Genomic DNA, 14,139 nt, shown 5'->3' on the forward strand with positions numbered 1-14,139 from the left:
GGTCACTAGATTCATGGAAACCAATGACCTCCACAATCCAGGCCAACATGGATTTAGAGATGCCTCTCACAGCTACTTGACCACTATGAGAAAATCACTGAGGCATTGAAAAACTGAAAATCACTGAAAATCAGAGAGGAAAAACATAATGCAGATGTCGTATACACAGATTTTGCAAAGGCAATCGACAAATGTGATCATGGAGTGATTGCACACAAAATGAGGTCAATGGGTATAACTGGTAAAGTAGGACGCTGGATACTCAATTTCTTGTCGAACAAAACACAAAGAGTAACAGTCAATCAAGTAAAATCGAGTCCGAGCGCAGTTAAAAGCCCTGTACCTCAAGGTACAGTCCTTGCACCACTGCTGTTCCTTATTCTCATATCAGATATAGACAAAAACACAAGTCACAGCTTCGTGTCATCCTTTGCAGATACAAAAATCAGCATGAAAATTACCTCTGATGAAGACATTAATAAACTACAAACAGATATTAACAAAGTTTTCGATTGGGCAACAGAAAATAACATGATGTTTAACGGTGATAAATTCCAGGTACTCAGATACGGCAAAAGTGAGGATCTTAAACATAATACAGGGTACAAAACACAATCGAATCTGCCCATAGTAGGAAAACAGCATGTCAAGGATTTGGGAATAATGATGTCCGACGACCTAACGTTTAGGGAGCATAACCAAGCAAGTATTGCGTCAGCCAGAAAAATGATAGGATGGATTACGAGAACCTTCAAGTCCAGAGATCCCATCACAATGGTTGTACTCTTCAAATCACTTGTGATGTCTCGTCTTGAGTACTGCTCAGTAGTCACTTCCCCCTTCAGAGCAGGAGAGATTGCTGAAATAGAGGGAATACAGAGAATATATACGGCACGCATAGACGAGATAAAGCACCTAAATTATTGGGATCGTCTCAAAGCTCTCCAAATGTACTCACTAGAAAGGAAACGAGAGAGATACCAAATAATATACACATGGAAAATACTGGAGGGACAGGTCCCAAATCTGCACAGTAAAATAACAACGTACTGGAGTGAACGACATGGAAGAAAATGCAGAATAGAACCAGTGAAGAGCAGAGGTGCTATGGGCACAATCAGAGAACACTGTATGAACATCAGAGGTCCACGGTTGTTCAACGTCCTACCAGCGAGCATCAGAAATATTACAGGAACAACCGTGGACATCTTCAAGAGGAAACTAGATTGTTTCCTTCAAGGAGTGCCGGACCAACCGGGCTGTGGTGGGTATGATGGGCCTGCGGGCCACTCCAAGCAACAGCCTGGTGGACCAAACTCTCACAAGTCAAGTTTGGCCCCGGGCCGGGCTTGGGGAGTAGAAGAACTCCCAGAACCCCATCAACCAGGTATCCTTATCTCAACTATGGTATTTGTGCTTGGGGTTCTACTACCCAAAACCATTTACGTCCTCTAATTACTCAACACAAAGCTGCTATTAGGACAATATCAAACTCTGGCCCCAGACATCACTCGGTACCTTTACTCAAATCTCTGAGTATGTTAGATATTGAGTCACTGCACATCCTCTCATGTGTATTTTATATATATAAAACCCTGAACTGTAATGTCAATCCTGACCTTAAAAGCTTCCTAGAAGGTTGTAACAGATCCCATGAGCACCACACCAGAAACAAATACCTATTTGATTTTCCAAGAGTACGACTTAGTCAAACTAGAAATGCTTTACAAATCAAGGGACCTCGAATGTGGAATGACCTCCCCAATTATGTTAAAGACTGTACCTCTCTCAACCAGTTTAAGATAAAACTAAGTACCACCTAATTAACTCAATGTAACATACCTCAACCCTAAATGTCAACCTATGTCAACGATTTTAAACAATGCTGTTTGTTGACCAAATTGTATTTATGCGTTTTTTCTGCCATGTTTCCCCCCCCCCTTTTTTAATTTTTTTTCTTATTTTTCTCAACACAATTTATACTTTAATCTCAATTAGTATTAAGTTTTAGTCTTAGTGTTTTTCCTGCCCGAAACACTTTGCGTAATAGTGGCTTTAGGCATTGTATGTACTAGCTCTATCTATAAATGTATCAACTTTTGTATCTCACCTTGTATGAATGTACTTTACCTGAATAAATATTTGTATTTGTGATGCACTGTGTCTTCTCTACAGCCCAACAACAACCATACATCTAAGAAGGCAACTAATACCATAAGAAACTACACTCTTTGTAATTCTTATTCCATTACTTAATACAGCTTTTTAAACCTTTATATGACCATCAACAGGTCTCAAAACTGCATACACTCAGCATTAGCTGACACCAGGCTCTATCCTGGCGCAGTGGGATGCTAGCGCCTATTATGCTGCTACCTGGTTGATACCTGGTTGAAGGGGTTCTGGGAGTTCTTCTACTCCCCAAGTCAAGTCTGGCCCCTAGCTTGGGCCAGACTTGACTTGTGAGAGTTTGGTCCACCAGGCTGTTGCTTGGAGCGGCCTGCAAGCCCACATACCCACCACAGCCCGGTTGGTCTGGCACTCTTTGAAGGAAATAATCTAGTTTCCCCTTGAAGATTTCCACAGTTGTTCCTGTAATATTTCTGATGCTCGCTGGTAGGACGTTGAACAAACGTGGACCTCTGATGTTTATACAGTGTTCTCTGATTGTGCCCATGGCACCTCTGCTCTTCACTGGTTCTATTCTGCATTTTCTTCCATGTCGTTCACTCCAGTACGTTGTTGCTAATGCTAAAACCAGTACAGGATGGTGGTGTGACAATCATTAACAAACGAGGTTGAGGAATTAATATTATATATAGAACAATGGCATTACTTAAGATCCTCTGGAACCCACCTCAATAATACATTCAAAAGCACCTACCACCTGGTATAATTGATGTACAAGGTAGAAATGATACACGGTATACACTACTGCTTAACATTAAATATCCTAGCAGTCAATTAACACAAATAAGGCCACTAAACCCGGACCAGGGGCCAGATTCACGAAGGTACTTACGAAGGTTTTTCTTCTTAGCTACGAATGTTTTCCTTCTTAGCGCCTTCGTGGCAACTACGTCGGTATTCAGGTAGCTACACTAAGTCAAAAAACCTTCGTAAGTTTGGTCCGGAATCTAAGTGTGGTTTCGACCACTCGTACCTTTACGTAAACTGGATATAACTCAATTTTTCTCTACTACATAACACTGGGATCGATTTTAAGATTTTGGAACATAAACAAAAGATTATAAAAATTGAATCTCGTGAAGAGGAGTCTTTCGTGTTAGTTATATATGCATTCTCTGTTTGAAACTTAAAGTAAATATGTCTTTTATGATAGTAGAATTAGTTTTATAATAGCAAGATATTATACCCGTAGTTATTAAGTAAATAAACACTGGTGAACATGAAATATGAGAGAAGGTGATGAGCCCTGCCTGAATGGGATCATTTACTATCACCAAATGCCCCTGTTCACCTAGTAGTAAGGGTGTACCTTAGCTATACATACCCATTTCTAATTTATTTAGTTTGGTTTTATTTTGAAATTAAATCTGGGAGAGACAAAATAAAAATATGCTGCACAAATGATGTTACCTTACCTTGAAGTTACCTTGAGGTGCTTCCGGGGCTTAGCGTCCCCGCGGCCCAGTCGTCGACCAGGCCTCCTGGTTGCTGGACTGATCAACCAGGCTGTTGGACGCGGCTGCTCGCAGCCTGACGTATGAGTCACAGCCTGGTTGATCAGGTATCCTTTGGAGGATATTAGGTAAGGAGAAGGGTAAAAATGTCAAAAACTTTATTCATTGCATACTTAAAGCTATAATTATGACTATATGGACTATTAAAAAAGAGAGAGGGAAGTAGGGGTCTAAGACCTCTTCCTGTTACACAATTTGGCTGTGTGTAACCAAACTAGAAGTGCTCTACAAATCAAGGGACCCAGAATGTGGAATGACCTCCCGAATCATGTCAAAGGCTGTACCTCTCTCAACCAGTTTAAGAGTTAAACCAAGTACTACCTAATTAACTCCATGTAACCTAACTTACCCCCCTAGATGTCAACCCATGTCTTGCTATTTTTTAAACAATGCTGTTCACCAACGTGTACAATTGCTGATTTATGCTATGTTAACCCCCCTTTTTGTATTTTTTATTCCTTCTTTCAACACAATTTATACCTAATCCCGATTACTATTAAGTTTTAGTCTGTGTTTTTTCCCCCACACCTTGCCCGAAATGCTATGAGTATTAGTGGCTTTAGGTATTGTATGTACTAGCTCTGTCTATAAATCCAACATTATGTTTGTAAATGAACTGTATGTACCTTTCCTGAATAAAATTTATTTATCATTATTTATTTTTTAATCAGTATTAAAAGAAGGCACCAAGCTGGGAAGGCTATGTAGCACCATTGTGTGTAACAATAAACCAATTTCTTTTAACAAATAATGCACCTGTATGGTAAAACAAATCCTGTCAGCTGTAAAAATATTGATGCAGTTATTTAAATAAAAAATATAATGAAAGAAATATTACTGGTTTATTTTTATCCTATCTTTTTGTACTGTACAGTATATCCAAGGAAATGAAAAATTGAGACATAATGCACAATTTAATGAATGATTAGCATGGATTAGCAGTTCAAAAGAAATATGACTATTACATATCAACATGAGATCTTAATGATCCATGGTCAACATGATTTAATAAGGATAATACAGTATTTGTAATAATACAAACTATAATTTAAAATCTTTATTACTGACTTTTTTTATTAAGAAGATTAGGTATACACAGTAATGTGCTGCTACCCTATTCTATATGGAATATTACACAGTGTAGATAAAAAACTAGCTATAAGTTTATCTAATACTCCCATCTCACAGGATGGTTAGACATACATGGAATCAATTTAGAAAATACCAGCCTCAATACAAAAAACAAATCAACTCTGACTAAACAACTCTTCGCGATTTTCACAAGAGGTAAGCACTGAATCATGGAAACATTATATTATAATTACTCTTACCAGTTTCTACAAAACTCCTCTCAAACAATGTATTTTTTAAAATGTTTAGGTATACACAGCAATGTGCTGCTTCCCTATTCTGTATGAAGGACCACACAGTGTAGATAAAAAACCAGCTACCAGCTCATCCAACATCCTCACCTCACAGGATGGCCAGTCATACATGGAATCAGGAGAGAACAAAATACTTAATGCTGATCTATTAGCCTCCACTGGCAAAATCTGGGTGCAGCACATGAATATCTTCCAATATTCCTGAGTGTATGAAGTAATTACAGAGCTCAAAGTATCCCATACCATTTGGTATGAAGTCACTGATAACAGAGCAATCACAGATATAGTGTTGGAGAATATGTTCTCTCAAGTAGGACTGAAAACAAATGTTTTTTCCACCAAGAGGGTTAAAAACCCATGGAACCGCCTACCCGCTGAATCCGTAAATGCCAAATTCCAGCTAAAAAATATCATTAAGACATTTGGCGGGCCCCTTAACAAGCCGCCGGCTTTCTGTCCTCGTCGAGACCACTAGATAGTTAGTGGCCCTTGGGTAAATTCAGTAAATATATACAATAATTGTCAGCGCATCTTCCGAGCAACAAGGACAGCTACACAGTATCTCTTAGAATTACGTAGGTAAACAACAAATGTAACATATTTGTTTACTACAATGTCGGTGCCGGCTGTAGAAGTTGATAAAACAGTCTTACTTCGAAATATACTAATTTTATAAGTAAATTCGACGTAAATAGGAGGCAGTAGAGCTCCGATAAACCAGCGCTAAATCTTCAATATGAAGAATGTTGCTGCTCTCTGACTGGCCAAACGAAACACAGTAGTGTCCTCGGTCGGCACGCAGGTGAACCAACAAATATCTTCCTAAGTGGACCTACGTGAATTGCACCTAAGCATCTTCTTAGAGCATACTTAGGAACCTTCGTAGCAAACCCACTTACGAAGAAATACACGGAGCTTCGTGAATCTAGGTCTAGAGCGACATACATGCGCCCTACTAGGAAGTCCGAAGAGTAGTGACCGCCCAGGAGGCAGGCAGGGCGGGAGCGACACGGTTTCCAACTCCCCAAGCCACATGACCCTCCCGTTTTGAATATCATTAGCTCATATACAGACATTTCTCAGTAAACTTCCAATTCATACAATAACTACACCAAGGTTACAATACACAACCTTACATAATTATACATATCAATAAATCACTACATAATAAATTATATTATGATATATAATAAGTGAATAGGGAATTCATATTAGCAAGACATGGTAACACTGGCTGGGACGGTACCCAAGGGGAGGAGAGGAGGGGGGTGATTAAGGGAGGATTTCAAGACGTTACCAGTCACCTGTTAAACATAAGTATACATGAATATTATATAAAGCTTCATATACCAAAATAAGCAACAAAACTTTGTCTCTGTGGTATACATCTCACAGTACCAGAATATAAATTACTCTCATGACAAGAGGACAATGCAATGAACATTAATGAAATGGATATTTCCACAGTATACGTACGAGTAATTCATCAGATACCTAAATGTATACATTCTACCTCATAATATTCATATCATGTCCTATACAGCAATATGTAACATTCCATAATATAAACACATAATGGTGTTTTCCAAGCTACATGTGTTATGATCTCAGCCTGCAGGAGAAACGAGTCTCCCTTCTTGAGAGTTATTCAGCAAGCCTGACCTAACTAGAAGGTCTAGCAAATATTGAGGTGATAACCCATATGAAAAATGGCTGGTTGGATATGTAAAACAATTTAAGATTATGGGCAGTAAGTAAGGAAATAGATAAATGACTGGCTAGGAGATGTGGACATTTTGCTGGAGGCGTGAGGCTCGCTTCCGGAGGACCTTGACCTCACTTGAGTGCCAGACATCGCAGGGGGAAGCCGCGCTCCGTTTGAGCTCCCGCCAGAAGGGAACCCCTAGTGATATATCTCTAAGAGAAGAGAAGTGTGCAGACGTACCAGCTGTGGAATCGAGCTGGGAACGTTGTGGTCTCAAGTCCGGGTCGACGAGCAGATATTAAATCGCCCAGAAGCATTATTGTGGGCCGTGGGAGGCCCTGACCAAGCCTCGTCAGAGGAAGAAGCGCCCTCGACCAGACGTTCTGTGGTAAGCACGATATACGCCAGTTCATAGTGATTGCATTGTAGTTGGTCGTGTGCCCAGCGACAGTAGCGATGTTTATTTATAGGTTAGACATGTTTTAATAAGGCAGAAAGCCTGAAATAAGAGAGTGGAGAGGGAGGAACACGGAGCGACGTCCGTCCTCTCTGAGCGCTGGCGGACGACTGAGGGAGCCTGGCTCCGGATGGAGGAAGACCCTCCCAGCGAGTGAGGACGCCGCCAGGCGAGGTGGAGTATGGACCCGCCCAAAACGGGGGAGTCCACTCTCACTGTATGTAGAGGACAGATAGAGGTTTGAGGCAAGCATATTGTGTGGTTATTTTTGTTTATGTGTTAAAGGGGAACATTTTATTGGAACGTCGATGGGTTGCAGGTTTGTCTTTGGGGAAGAAGTTGCTGAGAACTTCGAAGCCAGCAGATGATGTAGCTGATGAGACTCCAAGGTAGTGGAGCAGAGGACCTCGAGCTGTGAGGAGAAGCAGCAGTGAAGAGGAGTGTCACGCGCTTCTGTAGAGGTGGTGTAGCAGCCAAGAGAGCTGTGGAAGAACCTAACAGAAGGGTGAAGCACCGTAGTTGCACAAGGAAACTTCATGATAGCAGCCTGGAGGAGCTGCAGAGGATCCTGGTAGTGAAGCCTGGAAGAACCTAAGGATATTAGGGTTGTGAACTTCCAGAGGTGGAAGGGGAAGTTCTGGTGGATTACTTATAGGGAGTTGATAGTGTTTGGTTGTCAGTAGCGTGCAAGACGCAGTGAGAGGAGTGACTGTTGGCATTCTTATGTCAAGGAGTTTTTATATTGAAGTATCAATGAACATTTATACTGGTATATGTTATTGCATTCAAATGCTGGTTTTCTATATATATATGTTATCTTGCTGATGGTGCAACAGTGTGTAGGCTTGACCAACTTGAGGAAGTTAATAGTATCAGGTGGTGAACCAGGAGGTAGGATACCACTTGATAAGCTGATAATAGAGTTCTGATGGTATTGGAGTGCAACCTGATTGTGATATTACAGAGTATAGGATTCATTATTATTATATGTGTGTATGTATCGTGTATGTGCTTTGTCAAGTAAATGTGTCACAATTTGCTGGTGTTTGCCCTTGTCCTAGTGAGGCTTCCCAGGAGGTAGTAAAGAAGGAGAGAGAAAGAACCAAGAACCACTGCTGTGGACAGGGTAGGAGGTAATACTAGTAAGTCATAGGGGATCGAGGAGATCATATCTTATCTAAGGAGAGAGTGGGGAGTCACAGCGGCTCGAGTGGGTGTGTGCACGTGACGACGAGGCTAAGTGTTGGAGCCGCATCCCCTGAACGTGTGACGTTGAGCCCCTCTCCAAGAGCCAGAAGCGCCAAGGGTGATCTCCTAGTATAAGCACTCTACCGAGTTGTGGGTTGGGTTGTCCGTAGAGGAAGATCAACGACGACTACACCAACCAACCCACAGTCTATAATAAATTGGGGGCCTGTGTCCGGGAGAGTGAACTGACACACCCACACCCTGTCCAAGAGTGGATTTGTACACCCTTGCTGAGATAAACTGTGTGACCGCAGGTGTATATTTTCTCTTGGGAAGACTCACAGGACAAAGATGGATAAGGTGCAAGCGTTTGTGGAGTCAGGCAAGCCTGAGGATTTAGAAGGTTGCACGAGGGATCAATTGAAACAAATAGCAGAAAAATGTGGCATCAGGTTGAAAGCATCTAAAGTAGCTGGGATGAAGGATGAGATCCTGAGGCAGTTGAGAGCCAGAAGTGAAGCGGCAGAACAAGGAGCCCAGGAAGGAGCTGAAAGTAGAAAGGAGGATGATGGGCAGGATGACGTGAGATCCCAGGGATCGAGTAGGAGCAGCAAGAGTAGCCGCAGTAGTAGGAGTAGCCGGAATAGGAGCTTGGAGAGATTCCAGTTGGAGCTCCAGATGCAGCGTGAGGACAAGGAGAGACAGTTCCAGCTGGAAAAGATGAGATTGGAACTCCAGATGAAAAATGAAGCCGAGAAGGAGAAAGAGAAAACCAGACTGGAAATAGAAAAAGAGAAAGCAAGGCTAGAGGTGGAAAAAGAAAAAGAGAGAACAAAACAAATGCAGATAGAAGCGAATAGAACCTTGGCTGAACAAAGGATTGAACATGGGTTGCCAGAGAGCACCACCCAGGTATCACACCCACCAGATGTTAGGGTTAGGGAGAAGGACATTCCCTTGTTTGTTCCCGAAGAGGCAGAAAGCTTTTTCGAGCATTTTGAAAAAGTAGCCAGCATCAAGGAGTGGCCACAGGAGGAATGGGCCCAGCTGGTCCAGTTAAGATTGACCGGTGCAGCCAGGGAGGCATACACCCAATTGTCACTGGAAGAGTGCCAGGATTATGCCACGGTAAAGAGCAGCATATTGCGCTCGTTTCAGTTAACCCCAGAAGCTTATAGGAAGCGCTTCAGAGAGATGGTGAAAGTTGGAGCATGTACGTTTGCTGAGACAGCAAGAGATCTGGAAAGACGATTCCAGAAGTGGATTGAGGCTGCTGGAGTTGGATCTTATGCTGACCTGAAGCAACTGATGGTCATGGAGAAGTTCTTGGAGATGATGCATCCCGAAACAAAGTTCAAGATCCAAGAAGCAGGGATAAAGGAGGTGAAAGATGCCGCAGATAGGGCGGATATGATTACTGAAGCGTACAAGAGCTTAAGGGAGAACAGAGTGAGAAGCGAGGTGAGACGCAGCAATGGCAGATCCAATGGAGTCTGGGGAGGAAGAAATTATGAGAGACCCAGAAGAGTCTGGGGTGAGAAAAATTTTGATAAATGGGCAGATAAAAGTAAGTACCCTAAAACTCAGAAGAGTAGGTCGCGCACTTCGTCTGAAAGTGAAGATGGAGGAGCTAAACAAGAAACTAATCGTTATCCAGGGAATCAAGAGTCCAGTAAAGCTCCACAGAGTACGAGTAGTACGTCTGGCAAGAGGAACTCCAATACGAGTGGGCAGAGTCAGAGCTACTCTGGTACATATAGGAGAGATTTTTCCCAGATGAGATGTTACAATTGTAACGGATTGGGTCACGTGATGCGAGATTGTCGGCAGGGCAAGAGAATTGTGACCCTGGCCATGTGTGACCCCCGAGGTAAATATACTAATGTGTTCCGAGACAAACCACAGAGAGCGAACTTAGTGAACGAGAGGTATAGGCCGTTCATGAGCAAAGGTTGGATCAGTGTAGGAAGCCAACCTGAGGTAGAAGTTGGTATCTTAAGAGATACCGGAGCTAATCAGAGCTTGATTACGAGAAGCCTGATTGGGAATGATCGACGGTTAGCTGGCAGTGGGAAGATGAAAGTATATGGGTTATTGTCTGAGAGTGACATGCCCGTATGTACTGTCCAGCTAAGGTCGGAATATGTGTCGGCAGAGGTGATGTTGGGAGTGTGCCCCGACATACCTATTCCAGGAGTCCAAGTGATCCTGGGGAATGACTTGTGTGGGACAAAGGTGTTGCCAAGAGTCATAGCGGAGACTGTGCCAGAGGAGTGCCCAGAAGGCTACGGCACGGGTGGGACACCTGAGAGTGTGAACCTGACTGACATCCGAGAAGATGAGCCAGGAGACCGCCAAGCCATTGAAAACCCTGTCTCGGTAGTGACGAAGGCAGAGGTGGCCGACGAGGAAGACACTGGAGAAGGTGAGACAGTGTCGATTCAGCCAGTGGAAGATATCGACGTAGATATAGCGTGGCTGTTTGATGAAGGTCCAGCCCAGAAAAATGAAGTCTCGGTGAGGTCAAAAGTGAAGATGACCCAGCCGAAGAAAACTCATGTGAAGAGAGCGGACCTGAGTAGAGCCCAGACTGCTGAAATTAAGAGTCGGAAGGCGAATGCAACTGTGCTGAGTAGGAATGAGGAAGGATGTGGACATACAGAGGACAAGAGTAGAGCGTCAAGTTGTCCACGAGCACAGAGGCATTTGGGTAGTAGAGTTAAGTTGTTTGAGGTGTCAGGAGTTGACATGTTTCACAGAAAACGTAGAGTAGAGATAATGAAGAAGAGTAATAGCCGAGAAAATGAGAGGAGTAGAGACAGTATGTGTGGAGAGATGCTTACGAGCACTCTGGGAGAGATAGAGCGACATGTACGGTCGAGTGCTGTTGGATGTAGTACAGTGCTCGAAGAAACTTTTAGGGAACGAAGAAGAGTTGAAGGAGAAGAAATGGAGTTGTATAGAAGTGAAAAGTGTGGGAAGAGTAAGATGATACAAGCATGGAGGAATAGAAGAAAGCCGAGGACTCGATGGAAGTCAGACAGGATGAGATCTTGGATAAATGCGGAGACGCAAGGGAGGATCGTCGGTGAAGACGAGGAAGTGAAGTATGATGACAGGAGGCGGAAGTATAACGGCAGTAGATGGAAGAGTGAAGACGACAGAGGAGATACAGACAGTAGATGTCTGACTCTGGACGTGAAGAGAAGACGAGGAAACGGAGGGTGGAGACAATAAGTAGAGTGGACCAATGGATTGCAGGCGTCCAAGGAGGACAGCCTAGCCAAGAGGTGCCAGAGAAGTCAAATCGTTTGTGAGAAGCCCATGTTTCTGGAGAGTTGTGAGCCGGATGTTGCAAGGAGCAACGAACTAATTGTAGACTCCTAAGAGAGTATATCGGGTGAAGAACGAGACAGTGTGGTGGCGGATGTATTATCCCGAGCTTTGCCACTGGAATAACTCTCAAAAATAAGGGGAGGGGAGTGTTATGATCTCAGCCTGCAGGAGAAACGAGTCTCCCTTCTTGAGAGTTATTCAGCAAGCCTGACCTAACTAGAAGGTCTAGCAAATATTGAGGTGATAACCCATATGAAAAATGGCTGGTTGGATATGTAAAACAATTTAAGATTATGGGCAGTAAGTAAGGAAATAGATAAATGACTGGCTAGGAGATGTGGACATTTTGCTGGAGGCGTGAGGCTCGCTTCCGGAGGACCTTGACCTCACTTGAGTGCCAGACATCGCAGGGGGAAGCCGCGCTCCGTTTGAGCTCCCGCCAGAAGGGAACCCCTAGTGATATATCTCTAAGAGAAGAGAAGTGTGCAGACGTACCAGCTGTGGAATCGAGCTGGGAACGTTGTGGTCTCAAGTCCGGGTCGACGAGCAGATATTAAATCGCCCAGAAGCATTATTGTGGGCCGTGGGAGGCCCTGACCAAGCCTCGTCAGAGGAAGAAGCGCCCTCGACCAGACGTTCTGTGGTAAGCACGATATACGCCAGTTCATAGTGATTGCATTGTAGTTGGTCGTGTGCCCAGCGACAGTAGCGATGTTTATTTATAGGTTAGACATGTTTTAATAAGGCAGAAAGCCTGAAATAAGAGAGTGGAGAGGGAGGAACACGGAGCGACGTCCGTCCTCTCTGAGCGCTGGCGGACGACTGAGGGAGCCTGGCTCCGGATGGAGGAAGACCCTCCCAGCGAGTGAGGACGCCGCCAGGCGAGGTGGAGTATGGACCCGCCCAAAACGGGGGAGTCCACTCTCACTGTATGTAGAGGACAGATAGAGGTTTGAGGCAAGCATATTGTGTGGTTATTTTTGTTTATGTGTTAAAGGGGAACATTTTATTGGAACGTCGATGGGTTGCAGGTTTGTCTTTGGGGAAGAAGTTGCTGAGAACTTCGAAGCCAGCAGATGATGTAGCTGATGAGACTCCAAGGTAGTGGAGCAGAGGACCTCGAGCTGTGAGGAGAAGCAGCAGTGAAGAGGAGTGTCACGCGCTTCTGTAGAGGTGGTGTAGCAGCCAAGAGAGCTGTGGAAGAACCTAACAGAAGGGTGAAGCACCGTAGTTGCACAAGGAAACTTCATGATAGCAGCCTGGAGGAGCTGCAGAGGATCCTGGTAGTGAAGCCTGGAAGAACCTAAGGATATTAGGGTTGTGAACTTCCAGAGGTGGAAGGGGAAGTTCTGGTGGATTACTTATAGGGAGTTGATAGTGTTTGGTTGTCAGTAGCGTGCAAGACGCAGTGAGAGGAGTGACTGTTGGCATTCTTATGTCAAGGAGTTTTTATATTGAAGTATCAATGAACATTTATACTGGTATATGTTATTGCATTCAAATGCTGGTTTTCTATATATATATGTTATCTTGCTGATGGTGCAACAGTGTGTAGGCTTGACCAACTTGAGGAAGTTAATAGTATCAGGTGGTGAACCAGGAGGTAGGATACCACTTGATAAGCTGATAATAGAGTTCTGATGGTATTGGAGTGCAACCTGATTGTGATATTACAGAGTATAGGATTCATTATTATTATATGTGTGTATGTATCGTGTATGTGCTTTGTCAAGTAAATGTGTCACAATTTGCTGGTGTTTGCCCTTGTCCTAGTGAGGCTTCCCAGGAGGTAGTAAAGAAGGAGAGAGAAAGAACCAAGAACCACTGCTGTGGACAGGGTAGGAGGTAATACTAGTAAGTCATAGGGGATCGAGGAGATCATATCTTATCTAAGGAGAGAGTGGGGAGTCACAGCGGCTCGAGTGGGTGTGTGCACGTGACGACGAGGCTAAGTGTTGGAGCCGCATCCCCTGAACGTGTGACGTTGAGCCCCTCTCCAAGAGCCAGAAGCGCCAAGGGTGATCTCCTAGTATAAGCACTCTACCGAGTTGTGGGTTGGGTTGTCCGTAGAGGAAGATCAACGACGACTACACCAACCAACCCACAGTCTATAATACATGACATTAGGCTTCTGCTATTCACTACACTTCCACTATATATCCACATATATAGATAGCAAATTCTTATGGTACAGAAATATAATATACATAGATATATTTGACATACATTGACAATACATAATTAATAATAGTATATTGTCGGAAAAAGATTACAATGTAGGTAGAAAATATTATATTTGTGATATTAGGCTAATCAGCCAAGATATGACTATATAGTTTGAACACATCCTTCACCAGCCACAGT

The 14,139-nt window shown here is 43.4% G+C and overlaps 1 protein-coding gene and 1 long non-coding RNA gene across 2 annotated transcripts; both read left to right on the forward strand.

Moving 5' to 3' along the window:
* The first annotated feature begins 6,717 nt into the window (after positions 1–6,717).
* On the forward strand, positions 6,718–11,450 carry LOC138368966 (GRB10-interacting GYF protein 2-like). Its single transcript, XM_069331696.1, has 3 exons — positions 6,718–7,182; positions 7,571–10,712; positions 11,438–11,450. Exons 2-3 carry the CDS (start codon positions 8,791–8,793, stop codon positions 11,448–11,450), a joined length of 1,935 nt encoding a protein of 644 aa, XP_069187797.1. The 5' UTR covers positions 6,718–7,182; positions 7,571–8,790.
* Positions 11,451–11,974: 524 nt separating this feature from the next.
* LOC138369055 (uncharacterized) lies at positions 11,975–13,525 on the forward strand. The gene is made up of 2 exons (XR_011229745.1): positions 11,975–12,418; positions 12,807–13,525. It is a non-coding gene; the product is annotated as an uncharacterized lncRNA (long non-coding RNA).
* The last annotated feature ends 614 nt before the right edge of the window (positions 13,526–14,139 follow it).

Source organism: Procambarus clarkii, chromosome 26, assembly GCF_040958095.1.
Source record: "Procambarus clarkii isolate CNS0578487 chromosome 26, FALCON_Pclarkii_2.0, whole genome shotgun sequence".
In the NCBI taxonomy this organism is placed as follows: Eukaryota; Metazoa; Arthropoda; class Malacostraca; order Decapoda; family Cambaridae; genus Procambarus; species Procambarus clarkii.

Coding starts and splice junctions, on each gene's coding strand:
- LOC138368966 (XM_069331696.1), top strand. CDS start 8,791: ATGGATAAGGTGCAAGCGTTTGTGGAGTCAGGCAAGCCTGAGGATTTA.